The 16,430-nt window shown below is 51.8% G+C and overlaps 7 protein-coding genes across 7 annotated transcripts; 2 read left to right on the forward strand and 5 right to left on the reverse strand.

Annotated features, from left to right (window-relative positions):
* Positions 1-613: 613 nt before the first annotated feature.
* On the forward strand, positions 614-2,033 carry leu2A (3-isopropylmalate dehydrogenase LEU2; the record flags this gene model as incomplete). Its single annotated transcript, XM_033565104.1, has 6 exons — positions 614-664; positions 720-740; positions 830-895; positions 961-1,056; positions 1,114-1,741; positions 1,801-2,033. The coding sequence occupies 6 exons, from the start codon at positions 614-616 to the stop codon at positions 2,031-2,033; spliced, it is 1,095 nt and encodes a 364-aa protein (XP_033430861.1).
* Positions 2,034-2,356: 323 nt separating this feature from the next.
* DOC1 (anaphase promoting complex subunit DOC1) lies at positions 2,357-3,860 on the reverse strand (the record flags this gene model as incomplete). Its single annotated transcript, XM_033565105.1, has 2 exons — positions 2,357-3,192; positions 3,272-3,860. 2 exons carry the CDS (start codon positions 3,858-3,860, stop codon positions 2,357-2,359), a joined length of 1,425 nt encoding a protein of 474 aa, XP_033430862.1.
* A 513-nt stretch (positions 3,861-4,373) lies between these two features.
* On the reverse strand, positions 4,374-6,011 carry PSD1 (phosphatidylserine decarboxylase 1; the record flags this gene model as incomplete). Its single annotated transcript, XM_033565106.1, has 1 exon — positions 4,374-6,011. One exon carries the CDS (start codon positions 6,009-6,011, stop codon positions 4,374-4,376), a length of 1,638 nt encoding a protein of 545 aa, XP_033430863.1.
* Positions 6,012-6,314: 303 nt separating this feature from the next.
* On the forward strand, positions 6,315-8,068 carry ATNIH1004_000391 (uncharacterized protein; the record flags this gene model as incomplete). The annotated part of the gene is made up of 2 exons (XM_033565107.1): positions 6,315-6,581; positions 6,644-8,068. 2 exons carry the CDS (start codon positions 6,315-6,317, stop codon positions 8,066-8,068), a joined length of 1,692 nt encoding a protein of 563 aa, XP_033430864.1.
* A 301-nt stretch (positions 8,069-8,369) lies between these two features.
* ATNIH1004_000392 (phosphoglycerate mutase family protein) lies at positions 8,370-9,658 on the reverse strand (the record flags this gene model as incomplete). The annotated part of the gene is made up of 4 exons (XM_033565108.1): positions 8,370-8,481; positions 8,557-9,171; positions 9,257-9,564; positions 9,623-9,658. 4 exons carry the CDS (start codon positions 9,656-9,658, stop codon positions 8,370-8,372), a joined length of 1,071 nt encoding a protein of 356 aa, XP_033430865.1.
* A 421-nt stretch (positions 9,659-10,079) lies between these two features.
* Positions 10,080-10,755, reverse strand: RPS22 (40S ribosomal protein uS8; the record flags this gene model as incomplete). Its single annotated transcript, XM_033565109.1, has 2 exons — positions 10,080-10,339; positions 10,623-10,755. The coding sequence occupies 2 exons, from the start codon at positions 10,753-10,755 to the stop codon at positions 10,080-10,082; spliced, it is 393 nt and encodes a 130-aa protein (XP_033430866.1).
* A 1,340-nt stretch (positions 10,756-12,095) lies between these two features.
* KAP95 (karyopherin beta) lies at positions 12,096-15,260 on the reverse strand (the record flags this gene model as incomplete). The annotated part of the gene is made up of 9 exons (XM_033565110.1): positions 12,096-12,282; positions 12,341-12,449; positions 12,504-12,741; positions 12,799-13,131; positions 13,183-13,399; positions 13,486-14,114; positions 14,188-14,994; positions 15,089-15,147; positions 15,221-15,260. The coding sequence occupies 9 exons, from the start codon at positions 15,258-15,260 to the stop codon at positions 12,096-12,098; spliced, it is 2,619 nt and encodes an 872-aa protein (XP_033430867.1).
* Positions 15,261-16,430: the final 1,170 nt, after the last annotated feature.

The following is a 16,430-nucleotide window of genomic DNA, read 5'->3' on the forward strand; positions in this document are numbered from 1 at the left end:
GACTGAATTTCTTTAGTCCTTTCATTGTTGATATTTTCGTGCAGCAGCATTTAATCCTGGGGTACATGCTGTTGGCCTGATTTTTCTATGCATCTGATTCTGCCCCCCTTGTTTTTCTCGATAGCATCATTATTCCTGTGCATGGCTCTGGTGCTTTGGTTCATTCTTTGGGACTGGGAAGACTGGTCCTTTTTTTATCCGTTCTTCTCTTTTCTGTATCTGTATCTGAAAAGGTGTCAATTGGGGGAAATTGTGGAATTGTCGGTCTGTCAGACCGTGCTGGACAGACATATAAATGAATGGCCGATGTCTGGATCAACAACTTGTTTTGACGAATGTCTTTCTTTTTCTTCTTCTTTCCCTTTACTTCTTTCTTCTCTCCATGTCTATCTAGTTGCGTGCTCCTTATCCTTAACTATTTTTTAATCGATTCGTTGCATCTGTCATAATCCACCCATGGCGCTGACTAAGGACGGCTACTGGCGGTCACGAGCTGCTCCGGTGTCGGCGCGATGGGCAACGAGATCCGCCTTGACGAAGGTTATATATACCCGACAGTGGCATCCTCTCCTTCCTGTCGATAGTCCCTTTTCTCACCTTTGATTCCCCTATCATGCCGGCCTACAACATCGTCGTTTTTGGCGGAGACCATTGTGGTCCCGAAGTAAGTGGCTGTGTCTGCTGAAGTGTTTATCGAGATACTGACAGTCCATGTGCAGGTCACCGCAGAAGCAGTCAAAGTATGTGGGCGTAGCTATCCCTTACTCTGTTGACCAGGCTGTGCATGGCGCCTCAACCGGGTGTATTTAGCAGAGGCTAATTAATATAGGTTCTCCGAACCGTAGAGAAGAAACGTGATGTCTCGTTCAACCTGCAAGATCACCTACTAGGCGGGGTGAGTACTCTGGGGCTATCCTGCTCTTGCAGATAGAGACCGTTGCTGACCGATCTCCTCTCCAGGCTTCGATCGATGCGACCGGATCGCCCTTAACTGATGAGGCCTTGAGTGCTGCTAAGAATGCCGATGCTGTCCTCCTGGGTGCCATTGGCGGACCAGTACAATTCCTATCCCCGCCTTCCAGTCTTCGACACAGTCGGCTAATTCTATAATAGAAATGGGGTACCGGTGCTGTCCGTCCCGAACAAGGAATCCTCAAACTGCGCAAGGAGATGGCCACCTTTGGCAATCTGCGTCCTTGCAATTTCGCCGCGCCCTCGCTGGTCGAGAGCTCGCCGCTGAGAGCTGACATCTGCCGCGGCGTCGACTTCAACATCATCCGTGAACTGACGGGCGGTATCTACTTTGGCGAACGGAAAGAAGATGACGGCAGCGGCTTCGCCCTTGACACAGAGCCCTACTCGCGCACGGAGATCGAGCGGATCACCCGCCTAGGCGCCCATCTGGCCCTGCAACACAACCCGCCCCTCCCCGTTTGGAGCTTGGACAAGGCCAACGTCCTGGCGACGAGTCGACTGTGGCGCAAGACTGTGTCCGAGGTCATGGCCAAGGAGTTCCCGCAGCTGAAGATCGAGCACCAGCTCATCGACTCCGCCGCCATGATCATGGTCAAGGAGCCCCGCAAGCTCAACGGCATCATCATCACCAGCAATCTGTTCGGTGATATCATCAGCGACGAAGCCAGTGTCATCCCAGGCTCTCTAGGTCTGCTCCCCAGCGCCAGTTTGAGCGGCATCCCCGACGGAAAGAGCAAGGTGAACGGTATCTACGAACCGATCCACGGTATGTGACCTACCCGTTGTATCATTGTGGGAACTTGTGTGACTGATGAACATCCCCAGGCTCTGCTCCCGACATCGCCGGCAAAGGCATTGTGAACCCCATCGCTGCTATTCTATCCGTCTCCCTGATGTTCCAGTATTCGTTTGGCTTGTTCGACGAGGCCCGCGCCATTGAGGCGGCTGTGCGCAATGTGATCGAGTCCGGTGTCCGAACAGGTGATATTGGCGGCAAGTCGACCACCAGCGAAGTTGGAGATGCGGTGGCCGCCGAGTTGGAGACTCTGTTAGCATAGACTGAAGTTTGATGGGAAAAGGGACGAGTTTGAGGTATTCATGCGTGATAGCATTTCTATTCCGGGCCACTTAAAATCCAATGTAATAATTGACTGCCCCTTTAATACACCGTGGACTGGGCAAACGACCTTCATAAAATCTATTATCAGTATTAGAATTCGGCTACTTTAGCTGCAATTGGAGACTATGGGTATCTATCTCATAAACGAAACTCCGACTATCAACTCCATCCGTCCATATCGAGAAAACATAAGGCTCGCAACCCTCGAGCAATTACGAATATCATACAGAGTTCGTAGAAACGAAGACAAAGCACCGCTCTTTATCGAATCACCGGTTCCCCCATCCAATCCGGTGCTTCTAACCCGACCACCTTGCCCCGATCCAGATCGCCCGCCGCCTCGTGGCCCTCCGTCCCGTCATCGTTGGCGCCGCCACGCAGGGACTTGCGTGCACTGTGTCTGCGAACCCGACTATCCGCCGAGGCCGACGGCGCATTGCCCATACGTCGACGCTCATCGTCGCGCGCAAACACCTGGAATCCGCGGACGTGCGTGTCCTTCCCGTTCTGGTGGTTCTCAATTACCCGCATCTGGATCACCATCGCCTTGAGCACATTGCCCGCGTATGGGTCATCCTCATCATCATCGTCGTCGTCATCGTCGGCCGGGATCTCATCGCCATCCTCCTCCCCATCTTCCTCCTTATCTTCTTCACACCCACTCGTCGCATACCGCATCGACCTCGATTTCTCGCCCTTCCGCACGCGTCTCTTTCGTCTCTTGCACACCCATCCACCGTCTCGTCCGCCCACACCCTCCAGCGACACATCGACCCATCCGCATGGTCCCTCGCCCTCCCAGACGGCGAACTCCACCAGATCATTCCCGCCCATCCCCGCCAGAAACGTCATCTTCGTCGGCGTATAGCTCTCATCCATCTCGCAGTCCAGGTACACGCGGATTTTGACCACCGCGACCAGCTTAAAGAAGTGCAGTGTGAGCGTGTGCGGTTGTGGCCCGTCCGATTGCCAGTACTGCGTCGGCGAAGGATGTCGTAGTGCCGCGACGCCGCAGCCTGGTTTGTGCGTTGAGACTGTCCATGATGCGAGGGAGGAAATTTCACGTAGGTTGGTGGGTAATGGGGAGGGGGAACGATCTATATAATATAATAAGTAGTTAGTTAGGTGGCTCGATATCCAGTGATTCATTCCTTAACTTATGAGGGAAAAGAATACCTTGATCCTGCATCATCTCATCCTCTTCTAAATCATCCTCTAAATCATCCTCTCCTAATCCATCCATATCATCCCCGGAGATATCGATATCAATCTCATTCGCCTCCGCATCAAGAGGAACATGTTCTCGTTCCCGTCTTCTTCGTCGTCGATGGTGCGCGTATCCTCGTTCATCTATCTCCCCGTACTGACTATCTTCCTCATCATCCTCATCCCCCTCATCCTCATCTTCTATTTCTATCTCTTCCTCCGCCTCTTCATATAATCCCTCCTCGTCCTCCTCGGCCGGATGAATATCCGTGACCGGTGCACGCTGTCGTCCCGACACGCCCCGTCCAAAGAGCGAGAAGATTGCCGCTTGCGCAGCAGCAGCAGGATGCATCGTGTCCGCGGTCTCCAACGCTCCGGACGACGGATGTAACTGGGGAATGTTTATGTTTATGTTTCGGGAGGGAGGGGTCTGGAACTGCGACGTGGTTGTCGCTTGGACTAGTCCTAGTCCTGAGCGAGGACGTGGTTCTGAAGTTGTTGGTTCTGTCCGGTTGTGGTGGTTGTTGCGGAGATGTGGTTGTTGGAGATGACGAGGCATGGTATGGTAAAGTATTGTGGAGGTTGGGTTGGGTTGGGTTGTTTGGCTGGTTTAATTAGCTCTGCTTAGATTCGCTTCATTTCTGGTTTAATTGGGTCTGTCGCTGAAGATTAATTGTTTGTTTGTTTATTTGGAGTCGCGGGTTCATTTCCATCTTTTCTTCCCTGTTTTGTCGCCGCGGAGTTGAGCTCGCGTTATCACGTGAGTAATTGTTCTAGAGAATTTCTGTAGATTTTCTGGATAGGTTCACAATCTAGAGGATATTATGTATATTATGTCTAGCAGATGGATATCTGCAGTCCAGCTGGTTAGCTGGAAGGAATGAATTAAACTATATGGTACAAAGGCCTCAATAGTAATAGAAACCAGTATAGAGAGATTCAGTGAAAATAACAACAACAATGCAACGCCAATCAGGTCAAGCTGCTAAGGTTGAATTCACAGAAATCTTGTTGAAGGTCCCGTCGGACGCCTGTATGAAATCAGATATCACCTCCCTTGTTCTTCTGTCCTCTAATTTTCTACGTCCACGTATCCTAGCTTCTCGCCAACCTTGATACGTTGACCCTTTTCGATGCTCCAGTTCCATCCCTTTTCTCTCTTTCCTTCGTCCCATCCCACATCAAAGGACTTTCGCGTGCCCATCGGCGCCTCGAACACCAGCACGATGGAGCTGCCTAGCTGAAACCCGCCCATCTCCTCGCCCCGCTGCAGCGGGTGCCCTCTGAGGGTCCGGCTAGCATGAAGATAGGTGGCCTCGACAAAGCCCGGGTACTGCTCGCCTCGCTTGGCGGCAAGGGCAGCAGCCATATCGGCGGCGGTATCGGTGGTGAGACTGTTGGTGCGCAGCTCGGAGTCGAAATTCACCTTGATCGAGCCCACGTTGGTAGCTCCGACCGGCGTGTAGCTGAAGAATCCCCAGCGCCAGCGTCCCAGCAGCACCACTCGTTCATTGAGGGTGAAGAGGCCTGGAAGGTGTCGCTGTAAATAAGGGGAGACTGAGTAAAGCTCGCCCGCAAAGTGCCGACGGCTCTCCACCACCCACGGCACGGGGGAGTGGAACCGATGATAATCGCCGGGCGCAAGGTAGATGACCACGTAGTACAGCGCATTGTTCGACGTCGGCTTGGGCGTATACCAAGGGGTACCGTCGCCGCGGGCAAGGTCCGCCTTCACTTGGGCTTCCGAAAGCGCCTGGGACGTAGTCGACGCATCCAAGGAGGCCGACCGTTTCCGTGGACCGCCTTGGTCACCGGCGAAGAGGGTCGGTAGTGTATAGGAGATGCCATTCATGCGGGCAAACTCCTCGTCTGCCAGCATGTTCGCTGCGTCCCGTGGAGACGGCTCTTTCTGATGATCCATAAACTTCTTGGCGTGGTCGGCGTGGGACGGAGTAGCGGCTCCCAGGAGGGCGTCCAAACTATAAGTGACACCTTTCACCTGTTCGACCTCACCCCGATCGATGAGGCCAAACTGGAGGATCTGGCCATCCGACGGGGAGAGAACGGCATGAGGATCGGGGTCCAGAGGACGTACGCCGGGCTTCAGCTTGCGATAGAAGAAGGCGGCCAAGTTCGGGTATATGTGCAGATCAGGTTCGGCAACCTCGTCCAGGTTGACGCCGAACACCCACGAGTAAAGTTTAAACCCGGGAACACGAAGATAATAAGGGAGCTCCAGCTCATTGAAGCGACCCCATAAGCGGGAAATTGCCTTGAGCGGCAAGGTGGACATGATTTGAACCTGCCATGGTCCACTGGGTCGAATCCGGTGACGGGGAGGTGGTTTACTGAACTCAAACGACTCTTCTTCGGCTTCTCTCTCGAGGCGCTCCCGTTCCGCCCGCTGGTATTTGTAGAATTGCAGGAGACCGAGAAGACCGATCCCTAGAGCTACGGGGATCGGATACCATTCGACCTTGGTGTTTCGCAGAGCAAAGCGGAGACGGGAACCAAAGAAACCCTTCGGGGCGGAGTTCTCCTGATATTGCTGTTGCTGTTGGTCATGAGCATTTTTCCATGACTTGGAGAAATATCTGGCACCGGTCTTACGCTGACCGGTCGTCCTGAAGGCCACCATTTCTATCCAAGCGTGGGAGGCAGCCAAGTTCCGGCGAAAAGACGCAGAACGAGTGGGGAGGCACAGGGCCATTATGTAGTCGAGCAGGACTACAGCATGAAGGACATGCCAGGAGAGGGGAAGCGCGCTTAACCAATAAAACCAGATCACAGACCGCGAGGACGATCGGCGGCGCAGGTGAAATTATATAATTTCGATTCTCTCAAATCGTGTGTTTTCGGCTTCATGTCACGCGCCTCCCCACCGCCCGGCAGAATAGACGTTGGTGGCTTCATCTTCTTCCTCTTCTGGACACGTCGTCATCGACCCGCAGTCCTTTTTCACTGCAGTTGCTGGAGATCCTTTCGCGAGAAGATGGCTTCCAGTCCCTCTCCAATGACAGACCCCACAATCCCGCCAACGGACGTCAGCACAAAAAGTCCCCAGGGGTTTGTTCTGCATGTGCTCTGTCCCTCGCTGCCGCCGCCGAATCGCTTTACTTTCAAGGACCTCACTCCCTCTACCACGGTCGCAGGCCTGAAAACCCACATCTCGCAGTTTGTGCCAAATCACCCCGCTCCGGAGACTCAGCGGTTGATTTATCGGGGGAAACCGTTGGCCAATGATGGCGTGTCGCTGCAGAGCGTGCTAGACTTAACACCAGTGAGTGTTTCTGACTCTAAGCATTTCAAACTGAATTCACTAATGAGAGCACTATGGTCCAGGGATCCGAGTACTCCATGCATCTCGTTCTTCCCCCCGCTCCCACTCAACCACTGCCAACTGGAGTGAACACCCAGCCTCCTTTCCTTCCTGGCCGATTGGCGCCGGCGAACTATACGCAAACCACCCAGGAACTGAGATACCGAGGCTCAACGACTCCTGCAGCGCAGAATGAAACAGAGATTGGTCAGACTATTCGACAAAACATCGAAGAGATCCGTCGACAGATTGAACTACGAAGAGGTACAACATCGTCACGCGACGTTGCATGGCAGCAGACGACCCACAGCCTACCGACTCCTCCAGTTCAGTTGCCCATGTCAAATCCAGTACCGCTCAGTCCTCAACTACCCGACGAGTCGAGGCTGCGCCTGCACCTCATCCAGCCGCAGATCACGTTATGCGAGGACCAACTCAATCGAGGGATTGCGCCTCCTATCGATCACATCATTCGACTACGATCGCAGTTGCTCCAGATCCTCGACGAACAGTATCGAAACCCCCATTCTGAACGGGATAGTTCCATTGAGTCCATGCTAACTCGGGTCTTCAACATCTACACTCGTGCCGACCAGCTGCGGGTCATGCAGTCGAGATTCCCATCGGCAACTCTGCAACGGCCGAGCCCCGCTACCACTCCGGGAAATGTGGAGGCTTCTCAGGCCCCTCTGTACCTTCTTTCGTCGCCGGATGGGTTTCAAGGCATTGTCACTTCTCCAAGAGGCGAAGAGACCATCCAGGCCTCTCTCGAAGCTCTTCGCGCCGCACACGCATCCCAGACAGCGTTGAATAACCCCCCGGGCCATCCAACCGGGGCACACCCTAACCCGAACGCAGCAGCTATGGGCAATGCCGTCCGCCAGGCCATCCTCAACCAGCGAGCAGGCGCCAATCACGAGGGATTCAGTCTCAGCCGGAGTATCAGACGGCTCTGGTTATTTGTGCGATTGTATTTCTTCTGCTACATGTTCAGTGAGCCTGGTACATGGTCCCGGGTCCTGTTTGTCTCGTTAGCTGTCCTCGCATCTCTCCTCTCGGAGACTGGTATCCCGCAGCAGCTGTACCGGATGATTGTCACCCCCGTTCAACAGCATCTTGAAGGTCTCGTCCATTTCCCCGCAGGCACTGGGAACATGGGAGTAGTACCGAACCTCGCGAACCCACCCACAGAGGCTGGAAACCGGGGTCAACCCTCTCTCGTCTCTGAGTTGCGTCACAATCTCCGGAGAGTCGAGCGGTCTCTCGCGCTGTTCATTGCCAGCTTAGTGCCCGGGGTTGGCGAACGGCACGTGGAAGTGCGCAATGCGGCCGAGGCGGCGCGAAATGCAGAGCGCGCGCGGGAAGAAGAGGAACGTCGTCGCCGTGAAGAAGCCGCAAATGATGAAGGCACACCGGCGCAGCAACAGCCAGAGCAGCCAGAGCAATGAGAACAATGATCCAGTCCTCTTCCTGCGCCAGTGGTCAAACACCACCAGCTGAACAGACTTCGGGAAATATCCCTAATAAGATGACAATATATCGTACATGTGTTGGCGTTAGAAGTGAGCGTTCGGAATTAGCATAGCATATTCTACATCTGAGATGATTTATTGGATATTCAACCTTGGTTATACCTTGAGGTTTTCTGCGTTTCGACTTCTAACTCGTAGCTCTATACAATGCTGACGTATGAGCCCCGTCCACATCTATGTATGTGTATCATCCTCGCCTTATACTTCCATCATCCACTTATAGTTTCGTAAATCCCGAACGCTCGACCAACGTATCCTGACTCGAGGTAGGCAACGCCGACGACGGCGCCATAGGACCTGTATCAAATGACTCTTCACCATTGAAGTGCCTAGAATTGAAAAAGAAATTAGCCTCATCCAAACAAACACCACACCCCTAAGAGAAACCGAAACCATCAACATACCATCCCCTCTCAGCACCGTCCCTCAAAAAGCTACAATCCCCATTCGAAACACAGTCCCATCCACCCCCGACTCCTTTCCCACCCTGCCAATCCGGCACCGTCGTATCCGGTCGAGCAACTTGCGTTCCGGGGGCCAGCAACGAAAGCGGATCACCTCGTACAGAACCTAACCCTTCCCCCTCCACCGCCGCTGTCGAAGCTGTTGTCGGCAATGTCCTCCGTGTAAACGTACTCAACCCCGCCGTAAACACATTAAAATCCTCTTCGCCACTATCGGCAGGCATCCGTCCCGTCAAAGCACGTCCGATGGCAATCAGCGGCGCGGCATGAGAGCAGATCAAAATGGCTTTGCTGGTGCGCTGGGCCCCCGGAGGGAGGGAAGCTTCTGCGGCGGCGATCTCGATATCCACGTCTGCGATGATTGCAGCGAGGGTGGCGGCTAGACGATCGTGTAGTTGGGCGATGGTCTCGCCCCGTGTGGACGGGATAATGTGCGGAGTGTATGTGTATGTGTATGTGTGTTCCGAAGCAAAGATGCCTGGGAAATGGGTCTGCAGGACGGATGAGGTGGATGGTGATGGGTGATGGAAGAATGTAGTTGGGCCGAACCATTCTCTGTAGAGTAAAGGGGAGGCTGTGTTAGTATGGATCCAGTTTAACGTATATTAGGAAGGGTAAGAGGAAGATGTGCACTACCTACCCAATTCCATTCTCAATTCGAACGTCGAAATCTGCGTCGACTTCAATATCTCCACTCGCAAGATTCTGCTGTTTCTCCTTCAACGCTTCCACAGTGGGCTGGATTGTCTGGAGACATCGGTAGAAGGGACTGGAGTAGACGCGAAAAGGCTTTGGGTGGAATGAAGGACTGGATACGTGGGCTGCGAGCTCCAGGGATTGACGGACTCCATGAGAAGTTAGAGTGGGATCTGCCGGATTCCCCGTGGGTGTTGGGAAGTGGGAAATGTATGTCCCGGTTTTATGGTCGATGGTCCAGTTTAGACGGTGCTGTTCGTAGACATTGAGTCAGTAGGATAGCATGTGGGAAATAAGGAAGGCTTCTTACGCCATGGCGAGTGAGATATATTGTATCTAGAGGCATTTTATGTAGGTATGTTAAAAGACTACCAGATATGGATGTGAAGGGAATCTATAGCAAGGTTCATGAGTTGTGTACTTGTCTACAATTCCATGAAGATAAGTTAGTAGTTGCCGAACAGAATAATCGAAAGCGGTCAGCCAGGAGCCTCGGTCCGTTATCGAAGGACCGAAGCAGTCTACGGTCAAAATTTACTAGCATCTACGCCATTAAAACAGACGAAAAAGATCGTGATCGGAACGAGGGGCTTGGATTGGACATGAGCAAGATTCACTCAAACTATCTATGGCGTTTCTGCCGGGGTAGAAACTCAACTCCTCGCCTAGACATGGCTTGCCATTGAGAACATTCCTCGCCCGAAATCAGACCCAAGTCCTACCAACTCCGACGCACGAAAGATGACAAGAACTTTTGTGTGCGTCGTCTAGTAGAAGAAACCGAGGATCTTGCCAGCAACGTGCTTGCGACGGGCCTCCTCATGGTCCATGATACCAGCGGACGTAGTCAGGACGACGAAACCAAATTGACGAGAGGGAAGGAGCTGGACAGCCCACTTCTCGAGGTCACGGAGCTGGACGGGGTAGCGGGGGTTGATAACACCACACTTGTTGAGACGGCCGTTGAGCTGGATGACGATCTTGCCGGAACGGTGATCATCGACCTCCTCGAACTCGCCAATGTAGCCTGAAGAGAGGTTATGTCAGTCAGATGTAGCGAAGATTTAAAAGTTGCCAAACACGAAACAAAAGGGCTCGGAAACATGTAAGATCTCCGCCATGTTTACAAAGAAACAAATTTAATATATCGGGTACTTAAAGGGCGGACGTCGTGAAGTGGTTTAAGATCGAAATCGCCGCCTAGTTATCAACCCGAATGCTGGTTTGACCAGCGTGACAAGAAATGACAAAAACATAACCAAAAAAAAAAGGCCAGACAATAAACAAAGAAAAGAAAAAAGGAAACATACCGTGCTTTTGCATGACACTCAGGAACTTGACGATGACTTTGGAGCTAGGGCGGATCAAGACCTGGCGCTTGCCGGCCTTCTCGGCGTTGTTCATAGCATTAAGCGCATCGTTGAGGACGGAAGTCTTGACCATTTTGAAGGTTGGAGATCGAGATTCTCAAATCAAAAAATTTTCACACGAAATGAGGTATCTAAATTCGACGACCCAACATCCTCCTGCTCGCCGTCCAATCGACGGTCGACAGAGAGAGGATTCGGGGTCCAAGAGTCAGCCACCAGTAGTCTTCGAGCGCAAAGAGTGCCCCTTTTCGAGTCCATCAAGGGTTCTTCAGCCCGTGCCGTATTGAGAGATGCGTATCACCTGGTTCACCCCTGGCCTGCCCATAATTGCCAGACCAGTGTCCCAGAGTGATTGCTCTCCCAGACTAGCTGAGAGACTGCAAAAGGGGGAGAAATCGCGAGTAAAACATACCTCGAAGGTCGTACCGACAAGGCTGGATAGATGTGGATGGGTTGAGAAGTCTGCAAAGCTCGGGGGAAAATCTGGTGAGGCTTCTCGGCAGATGTGCGAGCTTAGGGTTTTCCACCCCTTGCCCTTATCGGATCACGTGCAGATATCAGAGACTTCTTAAGCGTCAGGCATCAACTACTGAACTTCCACGCATGAGTCATCAAGTTGTAGCTGTATATGTCCGTCTCTCTCTACGTGTGGGAGCACCCAATATCCAGTGGGAATCCGCACCTACTTGAAGTTCTATCATTCTCTCTATACAAGCTCTTTTGGGTCACGGATGTGGATTATACGTGGAATGAGGGGTCAAAAAAAATTCATGACAAGTGTTTCTTTCAAAGGCATTACATGACTTCGGGGCATACATGAGTTTGAAGGGACAAAGGGCTATAATGGTCTTAGTCTAATTAAAACGGATGTGAATGGACAAAATGAAAGGCGGGGAGACTCAGTAAGTGTTAGTAATAATAGGAAGAAGAAAAGGAAGAAAAAGTGGTGCCAATGAAGAAATAACAGCATGCATCTGTGAGTCATAATAGAGGGGATTTTTCCATGAATAAACATGGTTCACAGGGTCTGGTGGAAGGTAATGATAGGGGTAGGGTGTGGGTATGGGGAACAGGAAGAAAGGGGTGAAAAGGGCGAAAGGGGACAAGACATCGTAGTTAGCGGAGTGAAAGTTGAGGGTTTTGGAGTCGCACAAAGGAAAAGACAAGTAGCCAGTCTTTTTGACGCTGCGAATCGCTCAAACCATGGGGCTCGGAGATTGGCAATGGCCAAAACGGTGGCACAGCATTCAGCTCGCCCACTGTAGTAAAATTCCCATCCCCAGCAATGGAATGACCCCAAAGTCACGGCGCCGCTTCCTCGGATGCACCAACAAAAACACCGGTGTCAGGATCCAAGGGGCGATGATCTCGAAAAGTCAATCGATGATTAGGCAACAGCTAAGGGCCATTCGCTTAGGCCATGGCAGCCGCGGTGGACAAGCTAATTTGGCGCTTGACCTGCTCACGAGTCCACCGGGCAGTTTCAATTGTACGTGGGCCGAACTCTCTGTTCTTTCGTGTCTCAGTGACCAAGCTAGTCACCCAGTCATTGCGGAAGAACGCGGCAAACTCCCCATTAGGGAACGCATCCGAGAGATCACTAGAGAGGGATTAGCATAAAGTGAATCGCGAGCAACAAGTCATAGTGCTAGACATACCCAAGGACACCCATAGATGCTCTCATCAACCCCTCAGTACGGGAAGGATCCTGGGACACTGTGTGGAGCAACTGAAAGATGGCTTCAACATGAGCTTGAAGTTGGGTGACTAAAACGGGATTAGAACACCAGAAAAATAGGCCTGTGCAAAAATATCACTTACTCTGTGGCTTGCCCTTGTACGCGAGAAGGATGCCACCCCAAGCATCCATGATGCCCTCACGAAGCGAAATTATGTAGTCCAGCATCTCCATGTTGACATCTGGACTGGCGGTCACAGTCGATGCTTGTTGAAGAACTTGAGCAACGACAGTCAGATAGGTGTCAAACTGTGTTCCAATGGCCTGAGCGATGTCTCCAAAGGTCTCTAGGATGGCAGGCTTCAGCTGGTTCGTCGAGCTCTATCGGGAGTATTAGCGAACGGCCTTCAGGGTAATAAATTTGGTGCGTATGCCTACCCTCAAATTTTCAAGCAAGAAATTCATGAACGTATCGCAGTAAGGTTGGACCTTCTCATTCAAAGCCCGGGCGATATCACTGACCAAACCGATGGCCATTGAGCACAGAGCAGGCTCCTCTTGGTTGCCGAGAGCGTTGTAGAGGAATGGAGTGAAAGAGTCCATATATTTAATAAACTCTTCCTCCAAAGCGCCAGCAATGGCACCCACAGTGGCGAAAACCACATCGGGAACGCTGGACTTGGGGGGAACAGTGCTCAAAATCTGAAGCGCCACGTGCATTATGCGGTCGGCCTGTGGCTTAATTTCGGTTTCAAGCCGTTGAACAATGGCCTGTTGCTGTCAGCAAGAATGCAATCAACGTTCATATAGTTTAGGTCTTACCAGAAGTACGCTAGTCAAGCTCGTTTGCATCTCCTCTAAAGTGATGCGATCCTCGACATTGACCACTTGCTGTTGCATAGGGATAGTATGCTCCAATCGCTGGAGAATAACGTTCGAGAGATTGGCGACCATCGGAAGACTGTCGTTGGCGGCATTGGTCACGAAGGAGTTTAGGACTTCGTATCCAGCCGTACGTAGTTGGTTGTCCGCATCTTGTCTGCTTGTCGTTAGATCGAATCGCAATAAAAGAAGTCGACCGCCTCGACGTGCAAATAGCCCCGAAGGATCAAACCATAGACATACCTTTCGGTCAGCGTAAGAAGTGACTTCACGCTTTCCTCGAAGTGCTTCGACAGAGGGTTTGTCTGCGCGCCAACGTCACCGGCAAATCGATCGGCAACGTTCATCAAGGCCCAACAGCAGGAGCTCGCAATCTTCGGGGTACTGGCAAGGCCGTTGAAGAGGCAAGTAATGAGAGGTTGTAAATGCACGTCAGGGTCTAGAGTCTCAGAGCAGAAGTCGCATACGCGACCAAGGGCATAGGCCGCCGAATCGCGGACCTGGATAGAACTGTCCTCCATCATGCCAACAAGGACACTCAAGGCTTGTTTAATCAGGGGTTCAAGGATTTTGGGGTCGGGTCCGTCCATGATAGCGCCGAAGGCGGCCACTGCAGCATCCCTATGGCGCCAGTCTTCATGACGGATATTCTCCTCGATGAATGCGAGCACAGGGGGAATAACGTCGCCCTGAACACACTGAGCGTAAAGCTGCAAAGCCTGATAAGCGGCTCGAGAGACATTGTACTCGTCGTCGGTAGAATCCTCGTCCTGCCTGCACATAGCCTGCAGAAGAACCGGGACGACTTCTCTGCAAGCGACGCGAGCAAATCCAAAGAATGGGCGCATTTCAGCCACTCCCTCCTCCTGAGCCTAAATGAAAACAGAAATTGTCAGCCACATTATTCAACTTTTCACAGTGATGCAAATCGAGATGTACACGCACCGCAGCGTTGTCATCCTCAATAGCAATTTCCTCTTCACAGACTGTGCACCAAAACTCAATAGCAAGCTTGGAGACATCCTCCTCTTCACTCTTCATGCCCATAACGCTCAAGCCAAACAAGGCCTTTTCCATGTAAAAGCGCATTTTTTCATAGTACAGCGCCATGATACGGTTCAGGCATCCGAATGCTCCAGATTGGATGCGAAGATCGTCAGCCTGCGTAGCTTCGCAGACCACCTGCATAATGTAATTCCGCTCGCCTTCGTTGTCCATATTCGACCGCACAAAATCTACGGAGTCGCTGAGTGCCTTGATAGCGGCATTGCGAATGTCCAAGTTGGACTCTTCACGACGTGCGCCCTGGACAACGGCAGTCAGTATGGCGTTGGAGTGTGCGGTCAGACTCTCCCGCAGCTCGCCGTCCTGAGACTCGCAGATGAAACCGATCGTAATTAGCGAGGCCTGCTTCAGTTGATCGGAGCCACTAGCGACATTCTGAACAAGAATATTCATAAGATCGGGCCACTCGTTCCGTGGGAGTTCGATGGCTGCGATGGAGACAATGAACTGAGCGGCTGACTGGCCGGCTCGACCATCCTTGGAGTTGAGTGTTTTGAGAGCCAACTCCTTCACCTGTGCCTTGATTTCGGGGCTGATCTGCTGAAGCCATTTTCCTTGCACCTCACGTAGCCGAGCAAGATCCCTAAACGTGAAAGCGTTCTTCAAAGCAAGACCGGCAGCCGTTCTGATGTGGGACGCAGTGTTTTCGTTCGCCAACTCTTGGGCGAGAGTGATGAGATATTGGGCCTGGAGAGATCAAAAGGCCTCAATTAGCATATAAAATCCCCATATATCCGTGATGAAGTAGACCAGCTAGGGGAGAGCTCGGATGGGGACGTACGAAGTCGACTTCCGCCGCATGAATAAGTTGCTGCTCAGCATTTGCACGTGCCGTCGCATCTATAAATCACAGCGACAACACCCGTCAGTAATCAGATGTAATTTTAACTACAAAAGGAGATCATTGCGATACCTGGCGACAGAGTGCTCTCCAACACCTGGGTGACGTTCATGTTGCCTTAAGGCGGGAAACCGACCACTGTGACAACCGAAGGGAAAGAGAGAAATGGGAGAGGAAAAAAAAGGAAGAAAAAAAATAAAGGAAAAAGAATCTCAGGCTTAATTAAAACCGAGTGAAAATCCAGGTAGTTTATGAAGATGTCCCCCGCCTTAAAAAAGAGTGTTAGGGTAGATTAGGTATTTTCTGTGTTGGGACGGAAGGTTGTTTTTGTGGATATATGACGAGGCATGCACCAGGTCTATCTGGGAGGTTGCACGAGAGAAATAGGCGGCGTTGGTGGACTCCAGCAAAAAATCAACCCCAAAGTCTGTCTTACCAGGAGACAGGAGGGGAAAAAATAGAGAGTCTGCGGTGCAGATTTGAAAGCAGAGATCCAACAGCAAACAGAAAATAGAATCTAGACAGAGGGGAAGCCAGAAGATGGAGAGAGGCAAGGAAGAAGAAAGAAGAAATCAATAATGCCGTGAGGGCGATTCCTTCGCGGTGCAGCAGCAAGAATGAGTGCGAGAAGAGCAGTTAGACAGCCTGAGGCACCCAACTGCCCAGCGGAGCCGTGCCCTTCGCCGGCCGCTAATTGGCCTGCTACCAGTGGTTTAGTCATGCATCACGTGACCCGGCCGGCGTCAGCCCAAAAGGGAAAGGCGACGGCGTCGTCGGAACTGCATCTACGACAAAGAAATTTGACTAGTAGCTGGCACTGTCAGATCGTCAGGGTTTACTGTCTATCTATCAGATTGCTCCCTTGGGAGGCGAGTACTTAGATATGAGAGGAGGGCACCTATCGCACGCAACTCAACACAGTACTTTGAGTCTTGCCCCGGGTGGACACGTGAGGTGTCCTCACCGGACATGTATTGTAAATACAGTGTAACTTATGAGGGCATTATTCATCCAAATTCATTGTTTTGCCCCTCTCTCGTTGCGCCCGCCACTTGATTGTTTTGATTTTGCTGCTTGAAGAACCTCCCGCTACCCAGTCGTGTCCCCGGCGACCATTCAACCCCATCGCATAAATAAACCCTTTCTCCAGCAATGGACAAGAACACAGGGCCTAATAAAATAGAATAGAAGAAACAAACACACCTATAAAAAGAGAGTGTTGGGAGTAAACATTAAGCACTCTATCCGAACAATGGCAAGAGGTACTACTAGTGCTAGGTAC

This window comes from Aspergillus tanneri (assembly GCF_003426965.1).
Source record: "Aspergillus tanneri strain NIH1004 chromosome Unknown AapTan_2_pilon_pilon_pilon, whole genome shotgun sequence".
Classification (NCBI taxonomy): Eukaryota; Fungi; Ascomycota; class Eurotiomycetes; order Eurotiales; family Aspergillaceae; genus Aspergillus; species Aspergillus tanneri.